The 19914-nt window shown below is 35.9% G+C and overlaps 1 protein-coding gene across 4 annotated transcripts in view; it reads right to left on the bottom strand.

Annotated features, from left to right (window-relative positions):
* Window positions 1–4108: 4108 nt before the first annotated feature.
* The window catches only part of UBE2W (ubiquitin conjugating enzyme E2 W), a 37345-nt gene continuing 21539 nt past the window's right edge, over window positions 4109–19914 (bottom strand). For 2 of the 4 annotated variants that reach the window (XM_031604839.2, XM_090137724.1), the window contains exons 3-6: window positions 16952–17054; window positions 14462–14617; window positions 12648–12723; window positions 4109–6907 (exon numbers count right to left, since the gene is read on the bottom strand). In XM_031604839.2, the coding sequence (XP_031460699.1) occupies window positions 6852–6907; window positions 12648–12723; window positions 14462–14617; window positions 16952–17054 (391 nt within the window). In that variant the 3' untranslated portion in view covers window positions 4109–6851. Of the gene's footprint in view, window positions 9131–12647; window positions 12724–14461; window positions 14618–16951; window positions 17055–19914 lie in introns of all 4 variants that reach the window. The other 2 variants (XM_031604840.2, XM_031604841.2) reach the window with 2 other exon arrangements.

Raw genomic sequence — 19914 nt, forward strand, 5'->3', positions numbered from 1 at the left:
ATTGTAAACAGAAATCAGTAACGATATACAAGCTTTATCACAATCAACAGGGCATTAAAGCAAAGTTATTGGCTACATATGCTCATAAGCTTACAGTGAACTCTTGAATGGAAACACCAAAAGCAAGGACAATTGGCAGCACTGCAACTCAAATGATATCCTGTTTGAAGAGAATTATTGATTCTGTGACTTATGCCTTTCATTTTTTCATTACTAAATAGTATCACATCAATTAGAAATACAGAACCTATGCATTTTTTACACACATCAAATGTGACTTAACTACCCAATTCCACCTACCAAGTAGCCAATTTTAGATGAGTTTACCATGCAAGTAGTTTGCCACATATCGTGCGTGTTAGAGCAACTAGCGTTGGAACTTCTCCATAGGACAACAGAGAATATCATAACAATGTATTTTGAAAATAAGAATTATTTGTTAGATGAAGTCTTTTGGACTTCAGAGCATTCCTTAGCATGACTTTCTAATCTTGTCAAAATTAAGTTTACTATCCTTAGTAAAGGTTTTTCACGTCTGCTAAGAAAATTTAAAAACTACACATCCATAAAAAGCTTATCCTGCACTGTCACCAAATCATCAGTTTGCAACTAGGTGCTGTCAGGGTAATGGCAATATGGGCTAAAGGAGTTTCAAAATATTTTAAGAAACAACACAAATGTGTTAATTGGATGGTTCTTCTAAAATGTTGCTTTACAGCACTCAGTTGAGCCAGGCCTTTCTCATCCATTACACATATACACACATGCACACATACACACACTTTTTTTTTTAACCATTTGTTAACTACATTAAGACAAAACAATCTATAATGCACTGTACAGACAGAAGAACACCACCCCAACATTCTCCAAACAGTTTTTTCACTACGTATACAGCTCTCTTTGAAACTAGGTACAATATTGTTTTTACATACACATTTGTTAAAAGAAAAAATAGAAACAAACGATAACCTTGAAATTCAGGCAGCTCTTAAGGTTTCAACTTCAAGACCTAAACAGGCAAGTTCTCACTTCCTTTTCCTCAAGTTCTTTTTAATTCTTTTTTATCCTTACCTTCAAGAAAACAAAGAATGAACATGTAGAAGCACTTTTAAAGAAAATGAATAGCTAAAAATAAATATGGTAAAATATAGCATATGTACTGAGATGGATGTACACTGATCTCGATCCAGATTAACGTGTGACCAAAGCAAGATTTGTTAAGCATCTTTAACATTTACCCAGACATAAAACTACTGTAGAGATCAAAAACAAGAAGCCAAGTTCCAGCATAAACCCAGCATCAAGATTCCTTTCCAGAGCCTAAATCTAGCAACAGTGTTTTGTAAATAAGAAAAAAAATAGGAGTTTGTCACAATGTGTATTTACCTAACAGTAAAACTCAAAATCAGGCAGGTTTTATAATGACTTCCTTGTGCATTTCAAGGTAGCTCTCTTACCATAAAACAGTACAGCTTATACAAGATTACCAGAAATTTTCCCATTTATTTACTTTGATTTACTCCACATAGAATCCTAAGACATTAAACCCTGAGGGGTTCAGCAATGCTTCAGGCTGGGCTGGCTGGCACAAAACAACTCTTGTCGTACTTAACTAAGGAACATCCAATACTGGATAAAAAGTTTACATTAATTTATGCTTCAGAATTTTTAGGAAGATTAAATCATTCAGTACGACGTAAAGCTTTCTAGAGTCTCTGATATAAGGAAATTTGCCTTCCAAGTAAAACACCAATTCACATTGTGTACAAGTAGTAAATCTTTAAAATGTTGTTAGCTTTCACAAAATGCTGAAATGAGTTTAAGAAAAATTACCAAGCAGCACAGATGTAGATAATATAAACATACATGACATCTACATGAGTGTAAAGACTACTAAAAGAAGTATTTGTATGTTTTTAAAAAAGGTTCAAAGCTTTTCTATATAACATTCCATTGCAACACCTGGGATATAATGAAGACACAAGTGATGCAATTTTATCTATTCCTGTAGACTAAATAAAGAAAGGAAGATAAAGGACTTCCAGAATTACAATAACACACAGTAAAGTATCACATTATATCTACTTTTCATCTGCAAAAGTTCAGAATCTCTTGTCTGGCAAAGTATGAAGTCTATTTGGCTGAGAGTTTATTAGGATTTCTGGAGTAACTTGTAAAGGTACAGAGAAAGCCATTAGTTCCATTTGTAGAGAAGGCTATCTACCCTTTGAGTTGCAGTTTGATTGGGCCAGGTTTTTTCTTTATTTAGCACGTTCTGGCAAACTGATACAGGTTTTCCAATACTATTTCTTTGGATCTTGATAAAAAATTAAAAAACTCTGGCCTTTCCATCAGTTACATGATTATCACAGTTGCCTTTGCATTTGCCCTCATCTCCCTTTCTTCAAGAGATTCATAATGTAAAACATGCAGCTTGGTGCAATTACTGCTGCCCTCTCCAAAAAACCTTCCTACGCTACCATCAGCCACCACCAATATTCTAAGAATCACAGAAATCTATCAAAACTGATCTTCAAACTCTCATTAATCCCTCTTTGTGAGCACAGCTTATCTCCATATGGCATCACTTGTCAGTGAACACAATTCACAGGACTATTTGGAAAAACACTCACAACACAGGATTGTCCAGCCTATTAAGGAGACCAAAGTTATCCATTACCTCAGCATGATGCTTAAAATGGAAATTGCTGCTTGGGGCACACCGTAATGCACAGATGCATAAAAGACTGAAAAGAGCACTAAACTCAGGGTGATATACAGCACATCAGTGCAGGCCAATGCCCCCAATTTCTTCTTCCCTTCAAAGTTCGAATACTGTTGCAAACCAAGACTTCAGGCTAGATATACTCTAAATCATTATCCATATGAGCATTTTTACAGGTATTTGCAACTTGTTTGCCTAGTGATACATACTTCCAATACTACTACTTTTTAAATACTAACCATCGATAAATTGTCTACATTCAATTTAAAAAAGTGTACTTTCTCATATACATGAAACACAGCTACCAATATTTTTTTGTAGACATATAAACAGTTTAGAGAATAAGAGAGAAGACTGATCCTCTGCAACAAATTCACTGTCAGTCAGAATGACAGCTGCCATTCTTTACTGACTAAGTATAGATATCAAAACCATCACATTTAATCTGCCTTTTCAAAAAGACCTTCAGAGAAGGGGGTGAGATGACAAACGGTGTGGATTTCACTTGAAAACCTCCAATCTCAGTGATAGAGTCCAGTCCGTCAGGAAAAAAATTGGCAAGCTGCTAACCACGAAGTACTGTGTCCCACTCTGGGTTCCTCAGAAAGGCAGGAAACTTTTACAGAGTCCAGTGGAGGGCTACAGAGATGATTAGGGGCCTGCAGCACCTCCTTTACGAGGAAAGACCAAGAGACCTGGGACTGCTCAGCCTGGAGAATAGAAGACTGGGAGGGAGGAGGGGAGGATCTTATGTATGCTTATACATACCTGAAAGGAGGAATCAAATGGATAGGGCCAGGCTCTTGTCACTGAGCACTGCTGAAAAGAGGCATCAAGCACAAACTGAAACATAAGAAGTTCTACACAAACGTGGGAAAAAAAAAAAAAACAACCATACTTTGAGAGTGACAGAGCATTTGGAACAGGCTGCCCAGAGAGGCTGTGGAGTCTCCTCCTCTAGAGATATTCAAAACCTGCCTGGATGATCTTCTGTATAACCTACTCTAGGGAACCTGCTTTAGGGAGCTGGACTGGTTGACTTCCAGAGGTCCTTTCCCAGCTCTACAATTCTGTGATCCTGTTAATAAGGCAACACAGCAGTAGCTATTTCAGTCCTTTTATCCAGTTGCTCCACCTGAGCAATGACAAGCTGAAAACACTCTCTCTAAAAACTATGTCTGAAATAATAGAAGTGCAAAGATGCAAATCACAGATCAAGAGATGAGACAATCACAAGACAAAACATGAGCTTTCAAGCATTTTGAAACAGATCTGCAGCAGCAGACTACAAAGCAAATTTAAGAACAACAAAAAAACAATACACAAAAACATTCACACCAATAACTGCTTGCAGCCTCAATATTTAAAAACAATTCTTAAAAGAGGGGGGGGGGGGAGCAGAGGGGCACAAAATAGTAGTCCTGGGCACAGATACTTGAGGCATCTAAACGGAGATGTAATAGACTACCTGAAGGCTTTGGACCATTAGGATTTTTACTAGAAAACAGAGCTGAAACATACAGAAAGAATATTTTCCACCACAGATACCCACAGGCAGTCCAGACTTCCAGAATTCTCACTGTATATAACTCAGTTCCTGTAAAACAACGTTTCTAGTACTTTACAATATACAGAAAATCCTAAATATATGAATCAAGTTTCAGCCATCATCTACCAATTCCCAGCTGCTCAATCCTTTCACCTTCTTGTACAAGCTTCAAAACTCTTGATCATGGATCCATGATATGGATCATGGACTCAGTTTGCTAACGGAGAAGAAAAATTTTCACGTTATCTTCTTGGCTCATTTCCCACTTGTTTAACATACCAAATCATCTCAGTGCAGACTGGGACAAAGCTAGATGCAAGGCCGAATGTGAAGCATGAGGTTGGTAAGAGGTGAACAAGTTCTTCCTTTCGAGTGACAGTTAATTAGAATACTAAATAGCTGGAAACCTGCTCTGTTCATCTCATCTCTAAAGATGTAACACTGTGCACTGGAGTACTGCACGAGCACTGTCCAGATCATATTGTAGTTCTGGGAAAAGGCCCAGAATATTCATCTGAAAAGATTTAATCTTGATCTTCTTGGCAGAATCCACACAGAAGTGCTCAAACAGAATAGGTTCCTCTACTGCTGAAAACAAGACAGGAGTTTAAAGGTCTTATTGTGGAGATTCTAAATACCAGAAAACAGAACAGTACAAGAGACATTAGTATTACAAAACTGATTAAAAGGAATCAAACACTTTTTTTTTTTTAAAGTAATTAGAAAAACTATGGCAAGAGAATAAAATAACCCTAATTGCTGATATCACAGTAAAAATAAACAGCAGTAGCTAAATATTTTCAAATTTGTATTTCTGAATTATGTTTTAATACAGTAAAAGAAAGAATTGGTTTTTTTTTACTCCTCAAGTTATTTTAAGGCATTTATGATCTTGATGGTCTGCAAAGTTTCTAGAGGTCCTGGAAACAACAGGCCAACAAGTACTTGCATTACAAATGAAATCCCAAATGAACCTTCTCAGTCTCCTGTGCAGCTGCAGCTGAAAATGGAATATTACACGGTCATTTAGTTTTCTTTATTCAGTTCAACACTCAGCTATTCAGCTGTCTTTTTAGAATGATTGGTATTCATGAGGCTTCATTCTAAGTGTACAGCACAACATAATGCTGAACTCTTTATCAAGGAGGCAAAAACTACAGCAGCTTTCCCCAACAAAGGTAGATAATATGCAACTCCACTATCACAAAGTAACAAGACATATTTAAAAAACGAGTGCCACAGGTGTTTTTTTCCTTAAAAAAACCTATTAATTTTAACAAATGTCTACATTAACAACAACAAAAGCAAAAACCCCATCAAAAAGTCTTAATATTCATTATATATAAATTTTTCATGGGAAGTGTTTGTCTAATCTGTTCTTTAAAAGTTACTAACATGTAGATCTTACAGTTTCCTTAGTCCTTACCTTTAAAACCTTAGATGTTGTGTCTTGCTTTTTCCAAAACAGAAGCCAGACTGAAAGCAACTGTAAGTTTCATTGAACAATGCTGACATATGCTAATTAAGTAACAGAAAATCTCTTTCCCCTAAATGTAAACAAACATCTGAAACTCCCACTGCCCATTGATATACAAAGCATTTGTCAAACAATGAAGAACAACAGCATGGAACTATTTAAAAATCTATGAGAAATGAAAGGTAATCTCAGTGCTCTTTTATTTATTATATCTTAAGTCTTTGTTTTGTTTTCTAAAGATATAATTTTCTTCAGCTTTGCAACAGATGTTGCCTGGAGGAAAGAGGAGACACTTCAGTACTACAGAAATCCCTTCCTGGATATCCATCACAGCTTTTAGGAAGTACGGACAGTTTTGTCTCAAGAGCAGCTGAATGTAATGAACAATGCTCCTGCACTCCACCACGAAAAGGTCCACACGTACTTACATTCAAGGGTTGTGATCTATTTTAAAACAAGAATTTATTGTGTTATAGTATAAAGACACTAAACACAAAAACAAAGTGTTTAACAACATTAACATTGACACAAAATAAAAGCAAGATCATTTCAAGCCAATTCTGTAACCATTTCATGTGAGAAACTCCAAGCAAAAGAAAATTACATACACAGGCTCACCCTATGGAAAGGATGGCAACACCTTCATCTAATTTAAACCCCCTTTCAGGGCACCATAGTATTGTCAGAATAGTTGCATTAATTTGAGGGCTCAAGTGTTATGTAAGCCTTGTCCTTGCCCTCTCTATATAGGATAACTTACCAATAAATCTACAAGAGAACCAATGAATGCATTTCTACTGTAAACTAGAAGACTTGAGGTAAATTCTAATCTACCTTGGATTTCTTTTTCTCTTATTACAGAGGATTTCACTGAAGAGCAGCATAAATTTAGTTAACTTCATTGTAGTCCATGTGATAGCATAGATCAAAAAAACATAATGCTTTGCATTACATCACACAACTCCAACAAAATACATACAGTATGTCATAAAGCTTCTTTGAAATCATGTATTGTAGAACGGCAATCCAACATATGAAAAGATTTAAGTATATGAGAAGATGCACTTTAACCATTTCTTCAGACACATTACCTTGTATCAAAATAAGGTCTCTTCACTGTGGACTATCTGAAAGGATCCGTTATGTGAACCAGCTGTACGAAAATACATGAATTGCTCAAAGATGTGACAATCCTTTCAATCAATAATAGAGAGCAGTTAACAAGAATATACAGATTAAATATTCAGATCACTGCTCATTCATATGAAACATTTCCAAAAATAATAGATTTGATTAACTTAAAGCAATAAAATTTATCTAAATAAAAAGTTAGGAGCACAACTACTTCATTTGCTTAAAATGATTATTTTTGGCTCTTAAAAGAATCTGAATTCTAGATTTTAAAGGCTCTTTGTGAAAGTATATATATACATCAAATTTATATCCAAAACTAGATTTTACCATTGCGTTTTAAAGGCCAAGAGATATTTTCAATACAGTAGAAAAAATAGCAGTTCCTGAAGTATATTGTAGCCTCACTTTACTGACAATATCAATAATTGTTGTACAAAATACTTCTCCAAAGCAAATCCACTCTATCCACCCTGAGTTATGCTTCTGTGATTTTTAAAAATGTTTTAAACATCAGATAACAGAGAAGTATGTACAAGGCTATAAAATTTGTCAGTTATTATACAGCAGTTAAAAAATTCAGTACTATCAGCCAATTTTGTTTTTGTAGTTATTCAGTCTGGGTTGTGTCACTGTTGATTTTCTGTTTGTTTTTTTTTTTTTAAATCAAGTAGTCACTTCATCTAAACATTCACATATTGACCACTTGATTCTTTACTTTTGAGTGCAACAGTAAGGCAACAGTAAAAAAAAAAAAGTCATAGAAATTTTGCATACATGTAAAGGTATTAAGTTTATAAAAGTGCTTCCTAAAAAGATAACCTAATTGCAGTATCAAAATATTACAGAGTGGTGAGAACAACTATCTATTATTTCAATAAAATGTTGCTCCATAGAAAATACATCAGTCTGGTTTTAGGCTTTTTCATCTTTTTTTTTTGGGGGGGGGGGGGGAGGGGGAAAGGGGTGAAGTAAAAGCCTGGAGGAAAAACAAATCAAAGAAAACATAATGGTTGTGAGGGACAAACAAGTTAAGAAAATATACTTTAGTCTAAACTTAAATAAGAAGGTCCACACTTTTTTGTCAAAACATTAAGCCTCTGTCAAAAATGTATTTTTTTTTTTTCTTTTTATAGTACAGGATTAAAAGACAAGATGATGCTTACAAGGTAAAGAAATAATTTACATGAAAATAACTTCAGACTTTTCAGCTTTTCAATCAAAATATTTTGTAACATTCAAACATGACATACAACAACAAAAGAAACAGTGAATGCAAACAAAAATGTTATATGATTTCTTTCAAACACATAAATAAATGAAATATTGGTGTAGGCAGTAGGGCTCATGCTGATGGCTAGCAGGAAATAACAGTGTGCAATCTATTTGGAAAAAGCTCTAAAGTACAAATTACAAGCCCAATTATGGACTGCAGCAAGTTCAGTTATATCACTGCCATCCTCTCTTATCTCCAAAATAAATTCTTGATTAAATCATTCATACCCTAAATTACTCATACCTTTGCTTCAGAGATATGAATAACTATATACAAAAAGTAGTTTTATTTCACCATAGGGATAACATTGTACCTCCCTGCCAATGTCACTTGAAAAACCTTCCACGTCAAAACAATTTGACAGCAGACAAACAATTTAATAAATATGCAATGATCTTATTACAGTCCTTCAGCTAAGCATGTTAACTCATGCTGCTAGTTTTGTGATCACAGTGCATAGAATCCAAATACAAAAGAATGGGGTGGCTTTTAAGGTACAGGTAGAACCCTTGCTTATAATTCAAATATCTGAAACTTTCCCAAGCTGTATTATGCATCAATCTTTTTGTGGCAGGAGCAAAACCTTTCCCTGGTACAATGTCCATTGCCGGCAATGGATGCACCAAAACCGCAAAGGAGTTCAGTGTTATTGCACAATACATGAAGACCTGGAATTCTTCCAAAAGCTTAAAATAAAAATAATGGAATTATTCTGACATTTCTGGACACCTGCATTAATACTGTATGACTAATAAAAGCATGTCAGTTGCATGGACTAAACCAGCGATCAACATGCGCCCAGAATGCACACTAGTAAAAATGCAGTCAAAGGAAGTAGTCTTCTTTGCCTATAGGTCACTTCCAGTCAAAGGTTAAAGTTCAAAGACTGAATGATCAAAGTGCTCGTTTTCTCAGTAGGACTATCTTCTGCTACGAGGATCACAAAATGGTGGCATCAACATGTGTCATCTTTAAAATAAGATAAAAAAAAAAAGAATGTTTATACATTCGCCGTAAATACTAAGTCCGAATTACCAAGGAGATGTATGCATAAGCAATTCCTGGCATAGAAATTAAGACGCAGTGAAAACACACCAAATGAATAAGTTCACAACTTTGTTCAATAATGACTCAAGAAAAAGAGATGAGAGTATAAAATATAAAATTTCCAAACTACTATCCACACATTAAGTGTGTTAGTATTGGCAAGCACTCAATTAAAAGGACAATAATTAGTACATTCAATATTTAGAAAGTCAAACACAAGGAAAAGGAAATACCAAATATGCTTAACATTTTGCCCTCCTTGAAGTAAAAGCAGTTCTACATCCATTTATGAAACTGAGAAATCCTTTCAGAAGGAATTGGTAAGTATCAGCAGAGTTGGTTTATCCAGATGCCTCCCATCTTAACACTTTTTTTATGTTTCTCAAGAATCAACACAAACTATAGCTGATCAAACCACGCAAAAGCAATAGATCACTCCTGTAACACTAAAACTTTAAGTGTGAAAATATTTATATTCACTGAATTTTAAGTACTGTGACTGGACCTATTAAAAAAGAGAATACTGCACCAGACGTTTCTGCACTACACTTTTAAATATTAAATATAAATATTTGCCTGAGGAAACTTACCCATTTAAACCTTTCATTCCACATATCAACATGTTGGATATTTGCAACTGGTAACAGGAGATATTAAGCTTGTAAACAGAAAGCAAACTTACTGTCCAGTCATTAATGCATTTTCTTGTAATCTCACACACACAGAAAAGGTAGCCATACAAACAGCATACATTACTAAATCCATGAACAGTAAAAAGAGAAGTAGCAGCAAACAGTTCTACATTCTCACTGGGAAAACACTACATCCTCAATACTATTACATATGAGGAAAAAAAGAAAAGAGCCTTTGTTTTATTAAGAGGGCAAGGAACAAAAAAGTTGTACATGTAAGGAAAAAAATGGATAAGAATGCAAGAGATAGAAGAGGTGTTTAAACAGCATACTAAAAGTTTAGAAGTATCAGGGAAAACACCTCCTAAAAAAAATAAAATCAAAAGCCAAAAGCAGTAAGGAAGTGCTAACTGAAAACAATCATCACTTCCACATACTTTTTTCCCCATAAAATTCTACTTCTTAACAACACAAAAGAACACCAGCTTTATGAAACCAATTTCAGCCTAACTTGGCTAAGAAAACCTTATGTGGAAGATCCTCCTTTGTCTTTGACACAGCACAAACAACTCTGAGAAAGTCAATGTGAAATTCGGTGTACAGTTGAAGGAGGTGTTGAGTATGGTAGATAACCTAGAACTTTTTTTAGTTGTTAAAGAGATCATTAGTAAGACGAAGCAGGTTTTAAAAGAGGGCCTTTGAGAATACTGAGTTTGTAACAAATAAGAATCTATAACTGTTTATGGAATAAGTTGCTTTGTTGAGTCAGGGATGAAATGACAACTTTTATCTAACAGACATCAGCAGATTTTACTTTTTTAATTTAAGAATTTAAGAGGATTGGAAGCACAATAATATTTTAATTATGATCTCCTTTGTAATTAATAGCTAAAAAGGAAGTAAAAACAAATGAAAATATTATGAAGCAAAATAATAAGTTATTTAAATGAACTGACTTGTTTTCTCATCTCTTTGGTTGCTTTTCCAGATTACTCTAACTTAGAAGGTTCTCTGACTTTCAGAAAACAACTACTGAATAACTACTTTGAAGTAACTAAATGATTTGTTCAACAGAATACAAGCAGCTTGATTTTCTTTCTGGGTCACAATTATATAGTAACTTTCAGAGTCAAATAGCCACATTTTTTTTCCATGCTTACTTGATCTTTTGCTTACTTAACTCAAATTACATGAATAAGAAACAAAAGTAGTATCTGTTCTACTTGAGAGAACTCCAGTTCCCAAACAAAAGGAGATGGCCGTAGTACCAATGCAAAGTAAACAGGACTTATTTTAACTATAACATAAAGCCAAATAAATGAAACTTAATTTCATTTCTCTTTAGAATTAACTAGCAAGTAAAAACAAAATTAAAATAGTAAATACAAAAATTTCTAAAATTGCCAATAAAGAGAAAGCAAACTCAAAATAATTAAACAAAGACACTGAAAGAGTGAAAAACAAAAAAAGAAGAGAAAGTGAATACTGAACAATCTAGTGAAGATGAAAAATCCAGCCTATTATCCTTGCAGAGAAAGAGTATAATTATTATTGGAGTCAATTTCATAAATGGCATTATTTACAACCATATGATAAGCTATCTTAAGTTTCTTAAATACTTAAACACCCTACGACATACAGCACTGGCCTTACTGTGATTGAAATCAACTTGTTTTAGACTATCACGAGTAACACAGTTTCATTCTGTTCCACTTCCATTTATCAAAAAACCATGGGCATCAGCAAGTATTATGAAACTCAAATATTTACTGTTAAGGTACGTCTGGGTTTCTGAGCATTTACGCACAAAAGCAGCATCGTGTCTTCAGTCCTGCTATCTCAAACTACCTGACCTCACTTCACATACAAAACAGAACATTCCATCGGGTGGGGAGACAGCAGAAAAATGAATGTCTTATGATGGATGCTTCAGTTAAAGGTAAGACCAGCTCCTCCCTGCATCATCTAAGCATACAGCATTTTCTGCTCTTTCCCAATGACTATTTGGTAGCATTTTCCCAGCGAAATCCAAGAACATACTGGCCAACAAGACAAAAGGAAAGCATAGCCTCTGTCCCTCCCATCCTGCCTTGCTTTCTTTTCTGGACCAGACACAACTAGTACATACAGCCAAACCTAGCTCTGGGAAGAAGATGACAAATGCTAAAGCAGAAGAAAGAAATCACACAGCATAAAGTCAGATAGAGAGCAGATGGCAAGGAAAAAAACAACAAGAAAACAACACTAGCACTACAGACACTGTAGTATTATAAAAAGCAATTCTAGTACATCAACATTTATCATGTACATGTAAAATCTTATTATTACACTTCTAACTATAAGTTCCTAAGAGTCTTTAAGTCACCCAACTGTCTACGCAGAAAATTCTGACAGATAGCAGAATTAGCTGAAAATGTGTGGTTGTTAGAAACATGTAAATGTATTTCTACTGCAGTGAAAGCCTTAAAAGCGTTACTGGCAATAAGAGAAAAAAAGAACTACACTTACTTTAATTAAGGATTTTCTACACCTAAAACTTAAGACCTGTCGTGGATTGAGACAATTTACAAGAACTATTATTCAAATTTAGCCCAACAATTTAAAACATACGAATCTGTGCTGTTTAAATTTCAGTTGGGAATTATTAAAATAAGATACACAGAAATTCACAGAATTCACATCAAGGATCCAAGAAACGGGATTTTGTAAACTTTTGAAATTAATGAGTTTAAGACTTTCAATACATTTATCTTTCATTACCACATTTGAATTGTCTTCAAAATTCCTGGTCCTAGTGAAATACTTACCATGATACCACCATTTTGTTTTCTTTGGATTCTTGTTACATGTTCTTACATAAAATGAGTTATCTGGAGGTCGCCTCTGCAACAGAAGAAAAGACCTACAAATAATCAAACAATCCCCACATAATAAATACATGAACTATTTAAGAAGTTCATGAAAGGTTATATGAATATAGTGAAAGTAAGGCAGCAAACAGGGATAGTCATCTTACAAGAAAAACCTAGGTAATGGCTTTTACTGCAGATAATCCAAGCAAAGATCCCATGATAAATTCCAAATAGCCTAGAGAAAGGTTGGGGTAGGAATATGTGGGTATTAGGAAGAATAAGTAAAGAGGATAGCCCATGAAAAAGGAACAGCTTTTGATTAAAAAAAATAAAAGAGAAATTCCTTTCTAGTTTTTTATCTAATTGTTATATATTAGGTCCAGTTCACACCCATAAATCCCAGCTTAGAATGGGTAAAAAAATGATCTTTGGTTCATTTGGTTTCACTGGGCAAACTCAGAGGCAGATGATATAACAAAGCAATTTGAGAGGTATTTTCCTACCAAAATCACATGACTAGGACCAACTGGGATATGTTGAATATGCATGCTGGGAAAGCACATATCTGCCCCTGCACTTTGGCACTGGTGAGGCCTCCCCTCGAGTACTGTGTTCAGTTTGGGGCACCTCAGTACAGAAGTGCTGAGGTGCTGGAGCAGGTCCAAAGAAAGGCAACAAGGCTTGTGAAGGGCTTGGAGAACATGCCCTATTAGGAGAGACTGAAGGAACTGAGGCTGTTCAGTCTGTGGAAAAGGAGGCTGAGGGGAGACCTTATTACTCTCTTCCAGTACCTGAAAGGTGCTGACAGCGAGAGCGGGGTTGGTCTCTTCTCACTGGTGACAGGTGACAGGATGAGGGGAAATGGCCTCAAGTTGCATCAGGGTAAGTTTAAGTTGGATATCAGGAAACACTTCTTTACAGAAAGGGTTGTTAAGCACTGGAATAGGCTTCCCAGGGAGGTGGTTGAGTCACCATCCCTGGATGTGTTTAAAAACCATTTAGATGTGGTGCTCAGGGACGTGATTTAGCAGAGCGTTGTTAGTTAGGGTAGTACGGTTAGGTCATGGTTGGACTCGATGATCTTATGGTCTTTTCCAACCTGAGTGATTCTATGATTCTATATGTACAAGCTCTGACCAAATTAACCTCCACAGAAATTCCACTCCAAAACTAACAGTCAGAAGTAAAAGAGCAACCTTTTTTCTTGTAAAAGTCTGAGCATCACTCATTTATGATCAAAATGCAGGTTAGGATCATTTACTTTTCTGAAATAAAAGTGATCAAGGTCAATAAAATAGTACAACTTAGACATCTACAAAAAAGACATTTCGTCAGTTGTTTTGAGTTGCCTTTAGAGACAAACAATTTTAATAGAATTGCAAGAATTTAACTTTACGTGTTAATATAATGTAATGACTTGGTACAAGTAGAAGCATGCTATTTACGCTTCTCCAAAAAAGCCATACAAACAGATTACCATAAAACAAAGTTACAAAGTACTTACTGTACTATTTAGTTTGCAGTTCTAGCTTAATACTTTTAAATAACAGAAATCTAGATGTAGCAAGTTTGCCTATTTTAGAATTTCAGAAACAAAAAAATCTTACTTCACAAAGTAGAAAACTAATAATTTTCACTTATTCTACTCCAATGGTGCTTAAATCAGCAGGCGGTGGCAATCCTGCCCATCACAAGCTGACTGGAACTACATGATCTTTAAGGTCCCTTCCAACCCAAGCCAGTGACTCTATGACAAAAAAACCTCATACCTTTTCTTTGCAGCTGGAAAGCATGCTAATAATGCTAAGACAAACAGATTGCACTGAGAGAGCTGGAGACCAGTCTTCTGTTAGAATGGACAAGCAGATATGACCATTGCTATAAACATGTGGATGAACAGGAATATTGTCACCAGTAAACATGACCTAAAAAAAAAAATACACACATGTATAACATCCAACTTTTAAATAAAACTACACGGCTTTTGTAAAAAAAAAAAAGTGGGTTCTGACATTTTCATTTCCAATAAATAATACAATATACCATATTATATTCATTCATCTTTTGAGCTATTCATCAAAATGTAAAATGAAATGACAGAAGCCTTGTTAGCTAGTGAAAGTGAAGTTGCGCAAATGGCTAAATGCAGTTTTTTCCTATGAATAGCTACAAAACAAAAAGAATATAAAAGCAACAAATCTATCTAACTGAAGTTTTTAAATCTTGCAACCTCAGTCTTTTACATCCTAAGGAAAACAGCTGCATACCCAGAAGGTTAGATTCACAAATTAGTATTTCTATGGACACAATAGGACATAAATTCTGGACAACTCAAGAAGAGTTAAACACATTAATTCTATTAGCTATAACATAAAGAACTCTTTACAACCATAGTACATTATCACATAGGAAATATTTTAAATCGTTATTTGAGTGGGATTTACTTTTATTTAACAAAAGCAAACAACAGAGAACAGCACTGAGAATCTCAACTCCCCTCTATTTAAGGATAATAAAGGTTAGAAAATCAATTTTGACAATTACTGCTCTTACAGTAAGTTTGACAAAAACACGAGGTCAGCTCAGGACCAATGAAAAGGGAGTAAAAAAATCAAAATCCTCACAGCAGCATTATCCTCCTGAGCTCCTTACCCAACATAAGCACTGTAATCTTTTATAAAATGACATAATAAATCTCTACCACTCAAATCACAACATCATCTTAAGATTTTCTAAGTTCATGTGCATGTTCACACACCCCATCGCATTACTGACTACCAGAAAGAAGTTTCACCTTAATCACAAACGAACCTGAGGTGAGAAAGCTCAACTATTTGCCAAATGGCATGCATTTTTCTTTATGGCAGCAGAAAAAAGTGGATGCAGAATGATCTTTATCTGGTATTTTTTATGCACTGAAAAGCTTACCTTTGTAATGTATTTAATTTCTAACTAATGTTTCCATTTTACAGGAAAACCAGGACTAGGCACACTAGTAAGTAAAAGCATGCACACTATAACAGACAACATTCAGTTAAGGCAGAAAACAATCAAGTGATTAAACAGCAGAAACATAAATTGTCAATTCAAAGGAAGTAGACTTATAGGAGAAAAAATTATACATCAGGAGCTTTAAAACAGAGAATGAAATTATTGTACAGCAGCACACGGAAATTCTAGCCATTACAACTAAATGTCCAGTACTTAAATTCTTAGTTGCCTTTTATGCTTACAAAGAAATAGCTACACTTGTCTATGTGTACTGATCTAGATTACTTTCTTACAATATTTTTTTTTACGTGTTGGATACTGAGTACAAACAGTACCTACTTGGAATCAAAACAAAGTGGGCCTTGTGGATCACTTACGAGTAGTTTACTGCAAACCTGATAAAATGCAGATGGGAATGGAATGTGCCAATTTGTTCCTTAAAACCTGAGACTAAAGAGTCAGCATTTCTTACTTTTTACCTTAATACTTAAAGATACGTATTTTTACAGTTTAAGTGGCTGCCGCAGCTCCTTGCTGGAGCTTCAACAACCAAGAGAAAAGCAGAGATGACTCTTCAAACTTTGAGCTGAAACAGGGCCAGAACTAAAGCACTCTAATTTCTCCTTTCATTCTCAGGAGAGCCGAAGTGGTAACTGAACACCTACTTTCCTCCTACAAGCCATGATTTGTAACATTCCTCTCAGGTAATGGACAGATGGATGTACAGAGCTCATTCTGCACCCTAGTAGTAATGCTGCCCCTCCAGTACTTAATGTTACCATAAAAGCAGTAGCTCACACTTCAATTATAACCACTAGATTTGCAGACCTGCCAGAAATGCCAGGTATTTATGAGAATTCCTACCACATTAACAGTATTTTGCCAGCCATATTAATAATGGCAGTAGGTGAAAGAGGTTTAAAAAGTAACTAGAAGCTAAAGAGGAAACAGAAGAATTGTTGATCACGGCTGTGCTGCAGCAAAAAGAACCCTCCTACTATAGTGTTGCTCTTTCACAGTATATAAATAAAGAAACCTCAGGTGTACATTGTTTTTTCACGTTCCATAAAACCAAGTGGACTGCAGTAGGCACTACACTTCACTGAAGATTTGTTTCAATTTATGTTAAACATATTGTGCAGATACATTTTTTTTTCTAGAAACAACTAAACCTCACATTAGGACATACAAATAGCATTAATATTCAGCATGTGCCACACAACTATTGCTTAGGGGTAAAATTAAGTAGGAAGGAAGAAAGCAGATACCTGAGGTGAGTCAAAAGGATATCGGCTACTGAACTTAAACAGAAGTTGAAATTTCTCCCCCTCGTATAGCGTTCCTGGAGCACCTTCCATGTCTACAATCCACCTAAGAATGGAGCAAAAAACAGTATTATGGACTACCAAATTATTATTTTACTTATTATTTTACTCCTGAAGCACAGGACAAATAAAATCAAACACCATGCAGCCAATCTTCCAAACTCTCTGTTAGAATAACTATTACAGAAGTGAATAATGCCTCAAGCCCACATTTGAAATAATCAAACTTGGTATTTCATTTACAGGCACTGCCATAGCACTGCAAACTATGATGACTTGAACTCATCGCATACTCATCAATTCCCTGCTACATGAGCCACAGCTGACATAGAAGACTTCCAAAGACTATTCCTACATAAAAACAGGCTTGGAATAAAACAGAGTAGTGGGCATTCTCCTTTCATGTTGTTTCTGTCTTTCTGGCAAGGATATCATAAATACAGTTTATTAAAATAAAATCTGCATCCCCATGGCGAGAAGGAATGATGCTCCTGAGCATTTGTGAAGAAGTCAGAAATGAAATGCTACATAATCTGACACACAAGGAAACCGTAAAACTGTAAAGGTTAACAGCATAAAAATGAAAAGGTCATAGAAAATTAAAAGTAGAAAATGGATGACTTGCAACTGTAATGAAGATGTACTTCTCTTCTGGACCTGATCCTTCCATCACAACATGGAATAAACTGATATATATATTTATATTTATTTTAATTTAGGCAAAAATATGATTCTGTGCAGTGTTCATGACAAATAGCAACACCTTGCTCTGTCAATTCCATCACTTCAGATTTCTGCTGATCATTTAATACCATCCTTTGTAGAGCTGTTTTCCCCATTTTTGTCTTTCATTGACAGAATTTCACACATCTGAGGGATAAAGTAACGTAAAAATTTAGCAAGAGACTACAAAAACTCAGATAAGAACGTTTACATCAGTTGCAAGTCAGACAAATGACATTTTTCAGAACAGAAATGCATTCAAAGAACAAGGTCTATTTCAGCTGAAACTTCTGATGATACTACTCCCAACCTCTCTCCATAATGCCATCATACAAGCTATCCCTGTATTTAAGTGGTGCACACTAATCACAGAATGGTTTGAGTTGGAAGAGATATTTAAGATCATCTGATTTCAACGCCATGCTATAGACAGGGACACCTCCCTCTAGACCAGGCTGCTCAAAACCACAACCAGCCTGGGCATGAATGTCTCCAGGATAGGGGCATCCACAACCTCACTGTTTCAGTGTCTCACAACCCTCACAGTAAAGAATTTTTTCCTAACATCTAGTCTAAACCTACCCTCTTCCAGTTTAAAGCCATTTCCCCCCCATTCTGTTGCTAAATGCCCTTATCAGAAGTGCCTCCTCAGCCTTCCTGCAGACTCCCTTCAGGTACTGGAAGGCTGCTAGAAAGTTCCCCCTGAGCCTTCTTCTCTAGGTTGAAGAGCCCTAACTCTCTCAGACTGTCCTTGGAAGGGAGGTGCTCCAGCCCTCTGATCAACTTTATTACTCTCCTCTGGACCCACTCCAACTGCTCAACGTCTTTCTTGTGTTGAGGGGTCCAGAACTGAACACAATACTCCAGGTGGGGTCTCAAAGAGCAGAGTAGAAGGGCAGAATCATCTTCCTCAACCTGTCAGTCACACATTTCTTGATGCAACCCAGGATATGGTTGGCCTTATGGGCTGCAAGTGCATTTTGTTGGTTCATTTTAAGTCTTTCATCACTCCACACCCTCAAATCTTTCTCCTCAATGCTGCTTTCAAAACATTATCTGCTCAGCCTGTATTTGTGCTTGGTATTGCCCTGATCCAGGTGCAGAACTTCACACTTAGCCCTGTTGAATTTCATGAGGTTGGCATGGGCTCAATTCTCAAGCCTGTCCAGATCCCTCTGGATGGCATCCCTTCCCTCTAGCATGTCAACCGCACCACTCAGCTTGGAGTCATCTGAAGACTTTGTGAGGGTAAACTGTCCATGTTACCTATGAAGACATTAAACAGTATCACTTCCAGCACCATCCCTCATCATCTTCTCTACTGCATTAAAATTACTTTAGTTTTAGAAAAATTGTTTCTCTACAGAATTGCTGTCATCCTCCTCAGGAAGAAAAAAAGTAATATGGTAATGGCTGTAATGGGGAAGAGCCCTTAAATTGCAGGTGAAGCAAGGGGTGACACTGTATGTAACAGAATTGGACTGTATGGCATTTACAGTTGGCAATTATGCGGTTGAGTGTCTCAGAGTGAGGATTAGGGGGAAAGCAAATAAAATAGATATTGTTGCAGGAACCTATTATAGATCATCCAACCAGGATGACAACACCAATGAATGACTTTACAGTGAATTAATGGATATTTCTAGAACAGCTGCCCTTGTCTTTATGGACGACTTCTAATTCCCAGCTTTAACTGGGAATATCATATAACTGATATAAATAGGCTCAGGAGATTACTAAGGGAGCTTACTAGGAAAGGTGCCCTCCTAGATTTGTTACTTGTAAACAGAGACAATCTTGCCAGTGAATTGACAATCAGAAGCCATCTTTGGCCACAGCGACCACAAAGCAGCTGAGTTTCAAATCTTTGGTTACAGGAAAACTGCCATCAAAACTTCAGCACTGAATATTGGAAGAGCAGAGTGCAGGCTGCTCAGGGAACTACTCTGCAAGATGCTGCAGGAATCTGTTTTTGAAGATGTTGGTATCCATCACTGCTGGCCACTTTTAAGAGCCATATCTTAAGAGCAAAGGAGCAAGGGAATTCCCATGAGTCAGAAATCAAGCAAGAGGAGATTAAGGCTGGCCTGGCTGAGCAGGGATCTTCTTCACAACCTTAGGTGGAAAAAGAAAGTGTACTGACATTAGAATTAAGGCGCTTTTTAAACAGCAAAAAGAGCGCC

Source organism: Phasianus colchicus, chromosome 3, assembly GCF_987193195.1.
Source record: "Phasianus colchicus chromosome 3, bPhaCol1.hap1.1, whole genome shotgun sequence".
NCBI classification, from domain to species: domain Eukaryota; kingdom Metazoa; phylum Chordata; class Aves; order Galliformes; family Phasianidae; genus Phasianus; species Phasianus colchicus.